Genomic DNA, 16,377 nt, shown 5'->3' with positions numbered 1-16,377 from the left:
GTAAGTGGGGAGGCAGGCTGTTTGTACCTCTCCTAGCTTCAGGTCACTGAGCGCTGTGAGGTCAGTGTCTTCATCCATGATAGGATGTAGTCACAGCTATGCACAGCTACCTGGCCCTCATTTGGGTATTCTGAGAAGTTAAGTTTATTTTTTTTAACAGAGTATGAAGAAGGTGTGCATTCTGAAGTCCTGCACTTCTGATTTGTTTATAGCTAGAGATATGTCAATCTTTTTTTCCTGTAGTCATTTCCTCCAGTTCACTCCAGCCTCTGGTATAAAGTGATCAAATAGTAAAGTCCAGAGATTACGATGACTCATCTCTTCACAGTCTGTTGTGTCATTCCAACAATGAGACTCATCTTTCAAGTGTGTTCAGTGATCTTCACACTGGGCAACCTGGTGGCTTCTCAGTCACAATCTCCTGGTAAGTTCAAATCCCCAGATATTTATTGAAGAAATTGATATATTAGTTAGCAATGTTTCTGTGTGTACTATACCTCCTGTGTTACAGTATTCAGTACTTCTTTTTGGTGAAAAAATCAACTAAACAGAAATTGATATCCAGCAGAGATGAAAGTAGTTTCTTAAGAAAAAAACAACAATAATGATGATGATAACAGGTTTCTATGAAAGTTTTCTAATTAAAAATCAAAGCAGAACTTTCTAAGCTTGTATCTGTTCTTTAAGCAGGACTACTTACTGTCTAAGGCATAGGTTTTAAGAGAATAGCCTGCATCCAAAAAAGACTAGCTTTCACATTGAACAAAGATGGATAAAACAGATTTCAGGTAAGACTTCAGCGCTTAGTATTTTGGAAGAATGAACACAATGGGAAAATATCCAGCAATATCTTGTGCCTGAGAAAGCATCAAGGTAAAAATACTATTAAACAGCAAAATTAATAAAGACATTAAAGACTGGTGATTTGGCTAGCTAAATATAAGAACATCTCTATTTCATGTGTTTGCCTGCAATGCCATTACTTATAGCTTGCCAAAAATAAATGGATTATTACAGAAATCAAGCATAACGCCCAACACATAGACTGATAATCTAATCTTCATTCTTGTTAATTTATCACAAGTTCCCTGTAATTATTTTTATAAGGAGGAAGAAATACTTTAAAGTTATGCTCTATTCTTACCAAGCTGTAAATCAGCTCTCTGTTCTGCAGTACTTACGGTAAGTACCATTTTCAGCAATGCATAACCACCTGATTCTCTTGTGTTAATTGCCCCCGTCAGTCCCTGGCTGTCTTGTGAGGGGACATGATTCTTCCCTGTCCTGAGATAGCAACCACCTATAGCCATGCTGTACTGATGGCATGACTCTGTGGAACAAAAGTTGAAAATTACCATTGTGGTGCTTATTTGATGCAAAGTGTTATGATGCCTAGCAATGGTTGGCAATCTTCTGAAAAAAACCACCCACTCAGTTTGATGGGTTGTAAGAATTATGCTGTAAGGATTATGCCTTGTCTCAAAAGGTCTATAAAAAACCTTCTCTCTTGCTGTCTTGTTCCTTTTCTTGAAAAGAGGTTTTCTATTTAGTGTCTGTCTTGTGCATTCAATTCAGCAGTCTTGTGCGCAAGGAGTTGCACTTTCGCCTACATGTGTTCCTATCAGTGAAATGAAACTGTTCTCATAGATCAATAGTATTAAGGGTAACTAAAGACTGTAGGCTCAGATCTGGGTCTTGTTCTCCAGTAGTTTCTACACAGTGTGCTGCAATGTGTGGAAGTTCAACATGTGGTTACTTATCAGGTTTCATCAGTGTCAGGAAATCAAAAGTGGTTCTTCTTTGTTATGCTTCAATGAGGTTGCAACTGTTCCAGTACATGCATGTTCCATTCTGTTATCTTTGCAGATTGACATTCTGACTCTCCTTTTTCTCTTTTTTGATCTGTTCCATGACATTCAGCCTTTTTACAATGTTCCCCCTCAATAGTATTTTTTCTCAGTAATAAACAGAACAGTGGCTTGGAGGTGGAATGTGCTTGCTCATATTTTTGTTCATGGTTGTATCTGCATAACTTATTTCTCAAGGAAATTTCTTTTTTTTCCTCTGTAAATGTTCTTTCTCCACACACCATAGTGGCATTTTCCACACTTCTCTGTCCTGACAAGAGCTAGGTGCCCAGCAATGCCTGTGAGGTTGAAGTCTTGTGTGGAGCCCTACCAGTCCACCTCTGGTGTTACTGAAGAGGTAGACTTGGTTAATTCTCTCCGAAGCTTATGCTCCAGGGTACTGGTATGTGTCCTACAACACTGCAATATACTGCATACCTAGCTAGACCCGCAGGCCATCCTCAGACAGAGAGTTCCTGCCACCCTCCTTTAACCCAGGGACCGCCTACTAATAGTAGTTTTGACCTTTCCATCTACCCATTATCATAATATGAAGAATAATGATAAATGTGTTACTTTGGTCTATTGTGTGCTTCTAGGGTCATGAATAGAAGAATGCTTTAAATAATCACAATTGCTGTGGAAGAGCTGGCACATTAGCTGAGAACGGATCCATGGTGTTACAGGTGGATTCATAAAAATTCCATCATAAAGAGAGATAAATGGTCCCCTCTATTCTCTTTCTATCTCTTTCCATTAACAAAAGATATGAATGATTCTGTCTTCAGAAGTATAGGTGTTTAGGTGCTTCAAAAAGAAAAAAAAAAAAGGGGGGGGGGACGACACACTAAACACCTCTTCAGCTAAAGGCAAAGGAAACATCATTAGAAGGAAATACCTTATATCAGATAACCTGTATATATCCTCAGAGGATTTGATGTCAATTTAATCTAAACTTTAAAAACCTCACTTAGGCTATGCATGTTTTCATGTTGAAATGTGAATTATGTAATATATACATTCTAAAATTTGAAAAGGTGCACACAAATGTTTGCTGAACATTTACACAAAACAATGATACTACATTCAAAAAGGCTACAAAACTGATGAAATCAGAAAGCACAGTGTAAACTTACCCTGACTAGAGCTCTAGAAATAACAGTCTTTAATAATAAAAGATTGCTAAAGACTTTTCTGTCTAACAGAGATAGTTAATTATGTTAAGACTGATTTCTTATGAAGTTCTTAAAAACTAGAGCACAGGAAAGAATATGTATATATCACCAGATAGTTTATTGCAACTTCTGTTCCATTTCTATTAAATTGTTCTATTTATTGTTAAAGTATTTAATAATGTAACACCTTCCATTTTAGTACATAAATAACTGCAGTTGCTGGAGTTTATATTTAAATCTTAAAATCCCAGAGTTTCAATTCATAATATGTAGGGTTTTTTTCAGAAAAAGGTTCTGATCCTAGAAAGAATTATATGTGTTAAGTCGATGTGCTCTGAGTAATCCTACTGAAGTCAAGTGGACTACTCAGTGTGCAAAGTTAAGTCCATTGATAAATCACTCCAGGACTGGAGCCAAACTGATATTCTTCTTTGTCATCCAAAAAAATATGCATTGCCAAACCCAAGGTTTAATGTGCATCTCTAAATTGCAGCCTCTAATAAGTAGTATAGAACTATAATAATATAACGGAAAAATAGAGACTGATGAGTGTTGTCCAAGGTTCAGAGTGAATTGGTGAATTTTGTTGCCTTCCAACAGGCCAGTCAGATCAGGCTCTCAGGTTTTACTTAGTGTTCACTCTTTAGTGTGTAGAAATCCCGTGTGGTCCCTCTGCTTTCCTTATTGTCCATCACTGGAGCCAACCACACCTTGAGTAACCCACTGTGAGTTTGAAGAGATTGAACAAATTTTATTTCTCTACTGGCAGTGTCAGGGTTGTGGGATACACAGTCACAGGTTCAAGGAGCTTCCCAAGCACACAACACCTATTTAAGAGGCAAGGTCAATCTAAATATTGGCACCATAGTTTTTCTGAGGTGTATACAAAAAATTTACATGAGCAAATTCTGTGCGCTCTCTCTCACAATTCATGAACCAGTGCTATCTGTGTTATTTCCACCAATTTCCCTCTAAACATAATTAAAAAAAAAAGTTATTTATACTGCGCAGTAAGAGAAAATTCATTCAGAAAGACTAAGCAGTACAATATTATTTTACCACTCTGAACTTGGAGGGATACAACTCATAGCATTGCAGTGTTTTCCTCTTGAAGGTATGTAAAACAAGCTTTTCCTCTCCTTTCTTCTCTTCTTTTAATGGTGTTGCCTATGTATGTTATAAACTCCCTTTTTCGTCTTCCTTCCTTTCTTCTATACCTGTGCAGCCCTTGTGACCAAATTGACTGACCACCTCAGAGCGATTAGAGCCATTTTTCATAGCAAATTCTTTAAGTTCCCCCAAAACCTTTACCGATCATTTGATACCTACTTCACTGGTGAAAAGTTACCTTTTTGCTTTACGATTCCCTTCAGATGTTGGATACTAGCAGCTCTACAGTACTGAGCAACCTGAGACCAGTCTCATACATAAGCCCAACACCATTTGCTTAACAGTGGAAATCAAGGCAAGCAGATCTTTCACATCCTGGGCCAACTGCTGCAACCTCACCGCTGGAGAGCAATGGGATAAACGCTGGGTGTTGACCCCACCCTCCAAAAACTGGAAAAATCACTGTTGCATTTTTCAGTGGGGCTGCCCAGGTGCCCAAGTCCAAGTGAGGGTTTTGAGGTGGCTCCCTTTGTCTGGTAAGGGTCCCGGCACAGCCTGCATTATTTGGCTGCACCCAGGATAGGACTCAAATACCCACTCTTTGTTATGTCCCACTGGTGAGATTGCATGCCTCTCTGCTTAGCGCATAGCCTATTTGAAATCTTCTTGTCAAGCGCAGGAAGACGTGTGTGCACAGCTCTTTGCAGAGATGTTAAGCCACCTTCTGAGATTAAACGGAAGAATTTTGTTCATGTTTGACTTAAAATTTGATTCAAAAACATGCCCTACAAACAGCATTTTGCCATCTGTCATTGTGCCAAACTATTGTGCACATAGAAACAGCATCGTAAATTTATTTTAAAATAAATTATGCTTGAAAATATGTGATTAAGAAAGCAAGTGCTCCTCCTGTTTTTATTTTCATAATTGAAGCATGGACATTAGCAGTTCTTCCTCAAAGCAAAAATATGTGCAATCAGACTAATTATCAAAAAGTCGAAAGTAGTACCTATTATGTTGCTTCTGCAGGGAATTGAAAGGATTCATTCTACACTCATAAAACAATCTCAGGACAGTACAGTATTCTCCATTCACTAACATTTATGTTATTTTTTATAATGTTGATTTTTGTTTAAAGATGGAGAACATGTAGTTATACACTCAAATATGCATTAAACATACATTTAACAATCTTTATAGAAAATCTAAGTCCAAGTAGTCATATGGATTTCAGTTACACTAAGCATAACTCTATATACTGCACAGCCCAGCCAAGCGAGAATTTCGTCCATAAAAATTCAAATGTGTCAGTGTAACTGCAGACCAAGAATCCACTGTTAGGCACTTTGCCATCATATTTCTTAGTGGCTTTAGTTAAAGACAAGATCATCTCTTAGACCTGCTGAGGGGACTTACAAAGGGCTTGAGGAGATAAGAAACAAGGCCTAGGTAGTCTCTTGTAACAGAGGTTGAACTTGCTGGATAAATTCCATTTTATGATAGCTTTTGAGGTTTTGAAGTTCTGGTTTTGCTTCAGCTTTTAATAGTACTGACTTCTCTATTCTTCAGAAAAACACATGAGATTTTCAGTTTGCGGAAACAGTACAGAACAAGCCTGCAGGCATTAGTTAGGAGATGGAGGAGTTAGTTTCAAGTCTTTCTCTTGAGTAAGAACAGAATATTTTTTTTACCAGAGCTCCATGAATCACATAGCAGGGACCTGCAGCTACATCTACCCAGTGTCCCTTGGATTTCTGTCATAACTCTCTCTTGAATGATTTTGACAAAACAAGATGTTACAACACAACTACATCTCTATAAAAATGTTTTGACTAACTCTAATTACAGAAGTCATGGAATGCCTAGACGCTGAGATATAGCCATGAAAATAGGCAAAACAGTTACTTGAACCCATGTGCCTTTCTCACATTCTTAGTGCTGTTTACAGAGCAAAAGATACCAACCTTGAGCGTAGTTAGGCCTGATTCTCATGAACACTCAGGATCCCTGTGTGTGCTAAATAGCTCATAAGAAATGTTTGAAAATTTTTCCACTTTAAACCCTTTCAAACATCCAGAGTGACATAAAATGTAGAAAGCAATCAAAGCTAAAATCCTCTATTCTCCTGCTAGGCAGGAATATTCCAGCAAAAGTTTTCAGTGGTAGACACTTCATGTCTGGGGACAGCAGTCTGCAAATTTTACCCTCAAGTGGTTTCTTGCTGACATTCAAGATACATTTTCTTCCTTTTTGTTGGTTCATGTAAATATAATTTCTGACCTTACAGAATGTAAAATAAATAATTCGTCCTTCTCCTTGATATAAAATAGATTTCTAATCTTTCTGCCTTCTTAATTTCTCCATTTTTCAATGACAGATTTATCTTCACTGATTGTGGAATCTTGACGGACACAGAATTAAAAAACTTGTGTCCCTAGCAAAAGCTATAACAAGGAGAAGGTCAGGAGAGGAAATAACACCTGTGTGGAGTCAGAGGACATTAAATGATCTTGCTTGTCTGTAAGGTGGAATTGGCCAGAACCACATAGGTTAAATATGCAGTACACCTACTTGTGCTGATCTGCTCTGGGTTCCCCTGGGTCTTGACCTGGTCTCGACCTGTGGTGTTAGTCCCTTGTTTCTTACAGTAAACATTTGACAGTTTATACACAGGCTCCATGTGGCATTAGCTCCCAAACTGTTTTCCTTAGCAAGAAAACCTTAGCAGGTATTATGGGGGAAAGTTAGCCTCAAGGTATAGGCCATATGCATTGCATACATGTGAACTAGTCTATACCTTTTGGCCCAGGGACCGTGGGGTGCTCTCTGGTGTTACTGTGCATGCTTTCATTTTGCTATTTTGAAATTCCAATTTCAACCTCTCTAGGTTACTTTACTCTGTTTCCTTGCATATTAGATATTCTTATGTCTTTTTATTTTATGATCGTCTGACCCTATTGCATACATATCTTTGAAATACTAATTGCCTATCAATTTCAAGGGATGATTTTCATACTCACTGCTGAAATCATATTCTCTGTCAATGTTCTGAGCAGGTTGGAAAGATGTGATCAGGACCACAATAATCAATTTCAATAACGAGAAGATGCAGATCACATGGGCAGCAAGAGAACTGTTTCCTGGCGAGAATGTGTCATTTTCTTACACGTGAGTATTGACAATGCCTTGTCTTCTTAAAGGATTTACCCTGGGAGGCTGAAATATCTAAGTCCATTTGAGTCTTCTGTGAACTGTGCCTGAAAATGCTTTTAACATTTGTTAATCATCCAGCATGAAACCTGTTTGTATTCACAACCTGCTACAGAAGTGTACAAATCAATAAGCCTGCTGAATAGTCAGTCACAACAGACATACGAAAGATTTGTCCCTCTTCTGTCGTTGTGCTAAATGCTACTGCTAATTACACTATTGAAAGTGTTTTTTCCACATATGTGTTTATATTTTCCTTGTTAACTGACATCATTCTTTACTAACAGAAGTTTAATGTTTTGGTTAAAGACAATCATACCACTTGATCTTCCCTTTTCTTTCTGGGCGGTGTATGTGAAAGAACTTTTAGCAGTACAATCTTGGAAACAGGTTCATGAAAACACCTGTTTGAGCAAATCATTCTCTTATTAGAAAACAACAACAACATGAGGGAAACTTGATAATTACAGACAGCATCAAAACTCAGGGCTGGAAAGTCAATGAGGTTTAAGTAATGAATTCCCTCACGCCACTATGAAATTCTCTGCTTCAAGAAATTCTGTACACAGACTTCCCTTGGTAGGAGCAATTGAAAGAGAGTTAAAAAAAAAAAAAAAAAAAGAAAAAGAAAGAAAGGAAAAAGAAAGAAAGAACAGTAATAAAAAGGAATTAACTTGGGTTAACTGGTAAGAATGTTCCATTCACCTATATTACTTCATCTATAGATTTGATGAAGGCAAGCACAAGGTTTGGAAGCCATGTCCCACCTATTTATTGGATCAGGATTATAATTCTGGATGTCTTTTTAAGACAGAAGGACCCACCCTTGCCATCTCTATCAGGAACAACAATGGAAATGAAGAGTTTTTTTCTAAAAGCCTAAAATCTGATTTTTTTAGTAAGTATGTAAGATCACAACTGCTATGGTAGCCCTGGTGTCTTCACTGATTTTATAGTTGTCCTTATTTTAAGAAGAAATCAGTTATATTGCTGTATAAAATGTTCTTAGTGTGTGTGCCAAAACCAAACTGTAGTTATTTCATGTTGATTGTCATCCCTTGCTGTCATCAGCAGTTACACAGGTCTGTGTGCTAAGTGAGATTACATGGGGCAGTCAGATTTGTCCCAAACCACAGTTTCAAAATCAGAATGAAAATACTAAAATATATGGGTGTGCTTAGCCTAGTGCAGGCCTGCTCAGTATTCATATCAGGACAATGAATACAAGTCGATAGTTTCTTGTCTTAGTGCTGGCTGTGTGATCTTTCTTGTATTTTCAACCCTTCATTCTTTTGCCATTTTCCATGGGATGCAAGGCAGCAAACTACTTGTCAAAGAGGCTGTCATAAAACCATCATCAGATGTCAATAGAAATCAGTTGAGTGGCTCTGCTACAGTCTGACAGCGTAAAAGAGACATTCTCCTACTAGTAGAGAGACAATATTCTAGTTTTTACTAAATCACTCCTGCCCCCAAATACATATTTCACATCTAGTGTGACATTAGTTTATAAAAATCTTCTGAAATCTCACATGGTTACAGCATTTAAAGTGGAGGGATTTTGTCTGATAAAAATCACGCAGAAAATATACAACACAGAATTATATGAAAAAAATACAGTGAGGGGTAGATTCAGTTGTGCACAGGTAGGCACTCAGTGCTTTTTGCAGATGCCCCACCATATTCCACATAGCCTCTAGCAGCTGCACAAGTGTGTCTTGTAGATTTTATAGTACTAAATTTGTCAGTCCCTTCCAACAAAGAAGCCTCTTTCTTTCTCTTGATTGCAGGGAGTATGAGGAGACTAGAGTCCTTCCTTAAGTACTTGCAATAGGTTCCTGACATAAGATAGTATCTACCTTTGAATGTGACACCTCAAATGGAGAGCAGTGTCGTAGTGTCAAGCTCCATTTTGATGTTTAATAGGGAGGTTAGCTACAAAAGTGTGTCCTCCAAGAAGAAAGCCCACCTTATAGAGAAACATTGAGACAAGGAACGGATAACAATAATTTTAACTGCAAACTACTTCTTTCTGAGAGACTATAGCATAATTTGTCTCCCTTCTTCTTAGTAAAGCCCAATCGACCAGAAAATGTGACCTTCTTCTGGAAAGAGGACACCGTTACTGTAAGCTGTAATAAACCAGAGGGAGCTGTGAAGTGCTTGAGACTTGAGCTTCAATACAAAAGCAAGTTTGACAAAGAGTGGCAAGTGAGTTGGACATGACATTTTTAATTAACATTGGAAGGAGCTGGAAGTAACATCTCCATAGAATGTAAAATAGAGTTGTTTTCAAATTGTTCTTCCATGTTCTCTATGGTTTCAAATATAGCTGGTAGCAGAAAGCAGATTTTTAGGATCCTGGATCCCTGCCATGCCAGAAATCATTTGCTTTTTGAGTTATATCTAGCTGCCACCCAAAAAGCTGAGGACAACCTAAGGGAAGGGTCATGCATTCAGAATAGAACAGTTTTGGAAGATAAAAGCCGAAAGCGGAGTAGAGAAAAGAAGAGAGAAAAAGGGAGAAAAAAACATGAAATAGAATGAAAGAAAACAGATGACACAGGATTTTTATTTATTCTAAAGTTAGCTAACTATTTCTAAAAATTAATTGACTTAAACCTTTCCAGTCTCAAAAAGAATTTGTAAATATTTGTGGATCAAAGTGTCTTTGCACATTGTAAATATGCAACTGTAACATACTGCACTATGTAATGATTGTTATCACCTTCAACTCAATATCAGAAAATGAGGAATAGATATGAACAGTGATTCTCGGTCAAGAAACAGAATTCCTCGAAACTCAGAGAAGTTAAAATTCAGTTCTGAGGTTTTGGGTTGGCCTATCCCTTGTCCTAGTTCTGACCATGACCGAATGTAGCATTCTGAAGCAGTGTCTTGAAAAACACAATTAATGATGATACGCCTTCCTTCTCAGTCCAGAACTTCTAAGTGTTGCAGTGTTGGAGAGCAAGGCTTTGATCCAAGGAAATGCTATTCTTTCCGGGTCAGAATGAAGAGGCTAGTACCCTACTGCAACGTAGTTAATTACAGCAGTGACTGGGAAGCAGAAACATTTTGGATGAATGGCACATTATTAGGTAACAGCTCTTCTGCATTCATATATTGGCTAAGTACAAATGGGGAAGGGGTGACTGCAAAAGAGGCTGGGATTATGCAGCAAATTAATGTTGCACTGTTGTGCTCCGTATTCTGCTATCAAAGAAAGTTCGTGTGGGTATCTAATTGCCCGTGTTTAACTCCTGTCCACTTTGTTCCTGATGGCCCATAACACTATCTATTTATGCAATAATCAGCAAAGTTAAGAGTTTCCTTATTATTTGTGTTACAATAGCATCTAGGGTCCACGGGGCGGGTGTCCACATATGATATGTGGACACCAAACCTGAACCCTAAGAAAATCCTTGATGCCTCATTTTTGAAGGCAGTTTGTTTTGAAAGTACATCCAGTTGAAGTACAGGACCAGAGGTCATAGCAGTCTGATGCTCATATGTGCTGGATTGATCAAAACAGGGAGGATGGGAGAAAAGACATGAAAGGGAAGCAAAGGCAGTGTTGGCACTGCTTTCCCACCAGACAACAGACGTATTCAACTGAGTATGATTGACTTCAATTAGATATTTGATGGAAACAGCATTTCTACTGGTTATCAAAAACAAAACCCAGATTTGCTTAGTAGAGAAAAGACTGAACACCATCCCAACACATTTGTGTCATACCAGCTAAGCACAAAATGACACCCACTAGGCTTTATCAGAACTATGAGACACCCAGATATCCAGTTGTCGTGGTTTAACCCCAGCCAGCAACTCAGCACCACGCAGCCTCTCAGTCACTCCCCCCCACCCAGTGGGATGGGGGAGAAAATTGGGAAAAGAAGTAAAACTCGCGGGTTGAGATAAGAATGGTTTAATAGAACAGAAAAGAAGAAACTAATAACGATAATGATAACACTAATAAAATGACAATAGTAATAATAAAAGGATTGGAATGTACAAATGATGTGCAGTGCCATTGCTCACCACCTGCCGATTGACACCCAGTTAGTCCCCGAGCGGCGATCCCCCACCCCCACTCCCCCCAGTTTATACACTGGGCATGACATCCCATGGTCTGGAATACCCCTTTGGCCAGTTTGGGTCAGCTGCCCTGGCTGTGTCCTGTGCCAACTTCTTGTGCCCCTCCAGCCTTCTCGCTGGCTGGGCAGGAGAAGCTGAAAAATCCTTGACTTTAGACTAACACTACTGAGCAACAACTGAAAACATCAGTGTTATCAACATTCTTTGCATACTAAACTCAAAACACAGCACCGTACCAGCTACTAGGCAGACAATTAACTCTATCCCAGCTGAAACCAGGACAGCAGTGTACCCAGGTCTGAGTTCTCTAAAATGCAATGGGCTATTAGCTCACCTGAAGAAAATCTGTGTACACAAAGCTGGGATGAAATCCTGGAGCGTAGGTACGTGTAGCCTGTGCACTAGTAGTTGCCACAGTGCTGACCTTCAGGGAAGCCTCCTCCACCATGCAAAGTGTCAGCCTGCAAGCACGTCCTCAGGTGTGGCTGGCAAATGTCCTTAAGAAAACACAGAGGACAAGGTCTCCCTGTGCACCTCTGAGAGGTGAGCACGTAACAGCCCTGCCCGGACCATTTGACCGGAGGCTGCCAGCAGGTAACTGCAAGGACGGACAGCACGGACGAGACAGGCTGATGGTTCAGTCGCTCGGGGTGCCCCTGGATCAGAAGTGACATCTGCGCAGCCCCTTCACCGGGGCAAGCACTTCACTTCAGGACTTTAATGAGTTATTATTGACTCCAAATCCAACATCAGAGGAAGCCATGAACAAAGCTGTGCTCAAGGATTTTCGTAGACTCTGAATACCTTACTTGGGGATCACAGTTTTTCTTGTGGCTTTCTGGCAAGCTGAACAACGCAGGCGGGTGGAACAGGCTGGACAGGCTGTATGAACAATCATTTAGTTTTTATAGTATTTATGAGCAGAGCAGAAGGTCAGTAGAAGGAGGTAGAGTCTTGAGACGGTGTTACAAAAGCTGCAGGAAAAACACTGAGAATGCTGAAAAGTGCACAAATGCAGTAGTTTTATATACCTGTGTGTTAGATGATATCCTGCCACTAGTTCCTTTCTGGGTCCCAACACTTGTGCTTTGCTGGCTTTTTGTTTGCCGCGGTGGGGGACATGTTGTTTGTTTGTTTGTTTGTTTTATCTTGGGAAATAAGACATTTAGGCCACATGTAAAATTGCACTTACGGCTTTGGTGATTGTAAGGAGGTGCACATGATATAGATCTTAGCATGAAGTTGCTGTGTCACTGTCAATGCAATGTGATGAAGATGAGAAGAAATACGCGATTCATTCATAACACCTCTACTCTTTGCCTGTACGCCTGCTCCTTACCAGGTCAATTTAGATAAACGAAAGCACAATTTTCTTTTGTTGCAAGGTTTGGGGAAGGATGGCTTTTCTTTTCAGTTTCAATTGAACAATTGAACTTGTCTTGTTTGTTCTTAAATATTTTCTGTTTTGTTTTGTTTTTAAGAAAACCAGTGTTCTAGCATGATTAGGAATATTTACTGTTAAAGCAAAAAATTTTTTTTCACATACTTTTTTTGTGTTTGTTCCTAGATTCATGTGATGATGATATAAAATCTCAGTCAAACACAGTAATTGTTTTAAGTTGTTTGCTGGCAGTACTTCTAGTGATACTTACCTTCTTGATTCTTCTGTGTAAATGGCAGAGGTAAATATGATTTTATTGGTGGCTACTAAATAACCATGTCATGAAAACAGAGCTATCGTTCAGGATCAAGTCTCTTAGCACTCAAAATTCTTATCTGATAAATGAAGTCATTGTGAAGATGTAGAAGTTAGTAGCTTAATTAATATTTGAGGGATAATACATCCTGGCCTTCCAAACACCAAGGCCTTTAATTTTCAAAACCAGAACAATTCTGGTAAAAGGCAATGTTTCAGGATAAAATTCTGTCTCTTCCACTAAATGTCTTCTCTTTTTTTTTTCAGAAATCTAGTTAAATCCTGAGAAACCAATTATTTTGATTATTTCTTCTGCACTGACATTCTTTTGTGCAACTTTCATCAGACTCTGTTTGCAGTAGGCTGAATTAAGCTTAAGTGCATTCAACTTTAATAAGACTATATCAATATTTGGATTTGCAATTGAATGACTGTTCATGTTTAGAATCTGCAATTTGAAAAAACCACAAATGGCCAACAAACAAACAAAACCTGCGAAGGCCCCAAATTTTGGCTTTTTTTCATAGAAAAAAAAAAGAAGCCAAAAATGCAGTATTTTCAGAGCTGAAAGTATATGTGATTCTGATAACCTTTTTCAATCATAAGTTGAGTTTTTTCTCCTATACTTCTGTATTTCAAGTTTACATTTGTGTTCACTAAATCAGCCAATACAGCTGGTTTCTGCACCACCTGTCTAGGGGAATGTGGCCAGGGAATGTAAAACTACTGCATGGAGCTGAATGGCACTTGCTGACTATCTGGAAGTTTGTAGAGAGTCCAGATTTTACTAGGATGGGGTTGGTTGAAAATCCAGCAGAAAAATCACTCTTAGCCTGGTGACATTGTTATGCTGTTATAACTGCTTTTTGAATTTAGAACACATTTAAAAGAAATCCAGCCTAGAGTACTGTAATGTAAAATATAGTAGTGGCTACAGAATGGTGCTGAAGTAGATTTTTGTATGAATGACTACACTACAACAAAACCGATTTGTATTTTTGTTTCCTCTTTGCAGGCTTCAAAAGTCAGTCATGCCTGCTATCCCAGATCCAAAATGCATGTTTGCTGATCTCTTCAATGAGCATAATGGAAACTTCCAGGTAAACATTCCCTTCCTAGAAAGGCTGTAAACTCTGCAGTGTTCAGAATAATTTGAAGGTACCTACTGATGCTTACCCTGCACAGACATTACCACAAGCACTTTCTGATCCAAGAGAAAAGCTCTTCCCCTTATGCAACATCACCAAGAGGATTCACATTCAGACATGACACGGCTGTCAAGTTAATAGACCACAGGTTTTGCTTTTGTTTTCTTACTGCTTCTTGAATCCCTGACATCGCATACGGGATGCATTTTTCTGTATTAATTGGGCTGTCTTTATCTTAATTACTACTAAGTTTCCTCTGAGTGGAGACAGGTCAAACATTTGCATTTTCAAACCCAATGATAATATCAAAGAGCAGAAATAACGTTTCAGTGACAAACTGAAAACTTTCTATATGCAAGATAGCTTTAAACCAAGACTGAAGAAGAAAGATAGAAATGCAAATTAATACTGAAGCTTTAATACAGAAATGCTGTGCTGCCTAAATCTCCATGTAAACTTACTCTCAATTTAGATAAAGTCAGGGCTTGGGTCAAAAAATGCATGAGTCTATCAAGGAGGGAACACCAGGTAATTTACACATACAAGGTTTTCTAAAGGCCTTGATTAAATACAAAGATGTATTTAATGTGATCTCAATAGTAAGTAGGAGTTTGTACGCATTTGTGGAATCCTGTGTGTTTTTCTGCCATGCTACCTTTCTTCCATCCTGCTATCTTATGTCCTGCTTGTCTATATTGCTTCCTTTTCATCTTCTCCATTGTGGCTTATCCTGGAAAGATGCCATTAATAAAGGAAAATCAGTGTCTGCACAGCCAAGTTTCTTTTGATTGATATCTCAGTCCCTGCCAACATTAACATTTTCATTTTCCTAGGAATGGATAGACAAAACTGACCATGCAGTGGTGCAAGCCAAGCTAGAATATGAAGAGCAAGAGTGCATCATTGAGGCAGAAAGCCAGCAAGAAGATGAGAAGAACAGTGACAAACAGGGGCCTCAGGAAAAAATCTTCACTTTTTCAGGAGCGGCTGAAAATAATGACCCCAAAGCAGCTCAGATTGCCTGCCTGATGCCAACAGCCAACACTATAGCTTCTTTTGCTGGCTTCCAGATTTTAATGAATGATGACGTCTATGTGATGTTATAAAATCTGCATAATGCAAAAGGTGTTAGGAAATTACATAAAAGATCCTGATGGGGAGTGGCTGGATAGAAAAGGTTGTCATGAGTAGATTCACATCAGGAAAGTCACTAGGCTGTGTTCTCTGGTTTCAGATCTGTACTTTCCCATTACTTACAATCACTTGGGCAGGCTCAGTGTTTGAAACGCATCCTGGTGATTTATAGAGTTAGGATTTGTTGTTCTAATTGTGGTTTATGTCTAAGACTAAACTGAGCCCCATTTTCCTGCTATGGGCGGGAGAGAACAAGAGCTCTTCCATGATACGTGTTCGCAGAGCCGAGACAGTCCTTCCACTATGCAGTATGTAAGGCAGTGCAAACTACCTTACTACTCGGGAAGAAGTTATTCTTCCCGAATGAAAAGAGAAAGAGAAAGGGACTTTTCTGCTAATGGTCTTTGTCTCACAAAGACCAGACCATATACTGCTTATTTTCACAGTGGTAGGATATTGCTTTGCAAGCCCTCCTTAGACTGGAAGTCCTTGCTTTTGTAAGCTGCTTCTCCTACCGTGAAACTGTGCTTCATGGCACGCATCAAAGGTTTTATAAAGAGAAAGAATAAGCTCCACGTCTAAGAACAGAAGAGTGAGGATGTACAGTATTGAGTCACATTTTATCCTACAAGTGGTGCTGTGTAGGCAGCTTCCTCCAGAACAGCAGAGCTCCATGGGCCTCCTCTGAGGTCAGGTCCTCAGTATCTTACAGTCTTTGTATGACTAAGCAACTCCTTCTAGAAAGCTGAGGTTCATTTTGAACAATGTTTATATTTAACTGAGTCGCATCTATTTCAAACTGGTTTTCAGTGCAATCAGCAGCTATAGACCCAAATTAGGAATTCTTATTCATATTGCATATACTAGCCTCTTGTTCTCAAACTATGTTCGGAAGTTTTCTAAAAATACCATCTTTTAAAATATCTTTAATTTTAAATTTAAAATGCAATATTCTA

The 16,377-nt window shown here is 38.8% G+C and overlaps 1 protein-coding gene across 1 annotated transcript; it reads left to right on the top strand.

The window, feature by feature from the left end:
- The first annotated feature begins 309 nt into the window (after positions 1-309).
- CRLF2 (cytokine receptor like factor 2) lies at positions 310-15,746 on the top strand. The gene is made up of 8 exons (XM_049834355.1): positions 310-424; positions 7,189-7,300; positions 8,068-8,240; positions 9,414-9,553; positions 10,281-10,443; positions 13,011-13,125; positions 14,155-14,239; positions 15,121-15,746. The coding sequence occupies exons 1-8, from the start codon at positions 310-312 to the stop codon at positions 15,391-15,393; spliced, it is 1,176 nt and encodes a 391-aa protein (XP_049690312.1). The 3' UTR covers positions 15,394-15,746.
- The last annotated feature ends 631 nt before the right edge of the window (positions 15,747-16,377 follow it).

Source organism: Accipiter gentilis, chromosome 31 (genome assembly GCF_929443795.1).
Source record: "Accipiter gentilis chromosome 31, bAccGen1.1, whole genome shotgun sequence".
NCBI lineage: Eukaryota > Metazoa > Chordata > Aves > Accipitriformes > Accipitridae > Astur > Astur gentilis.
This window is presented reverse-complemented; position numbering and strand designations above follow the sequence as displayed.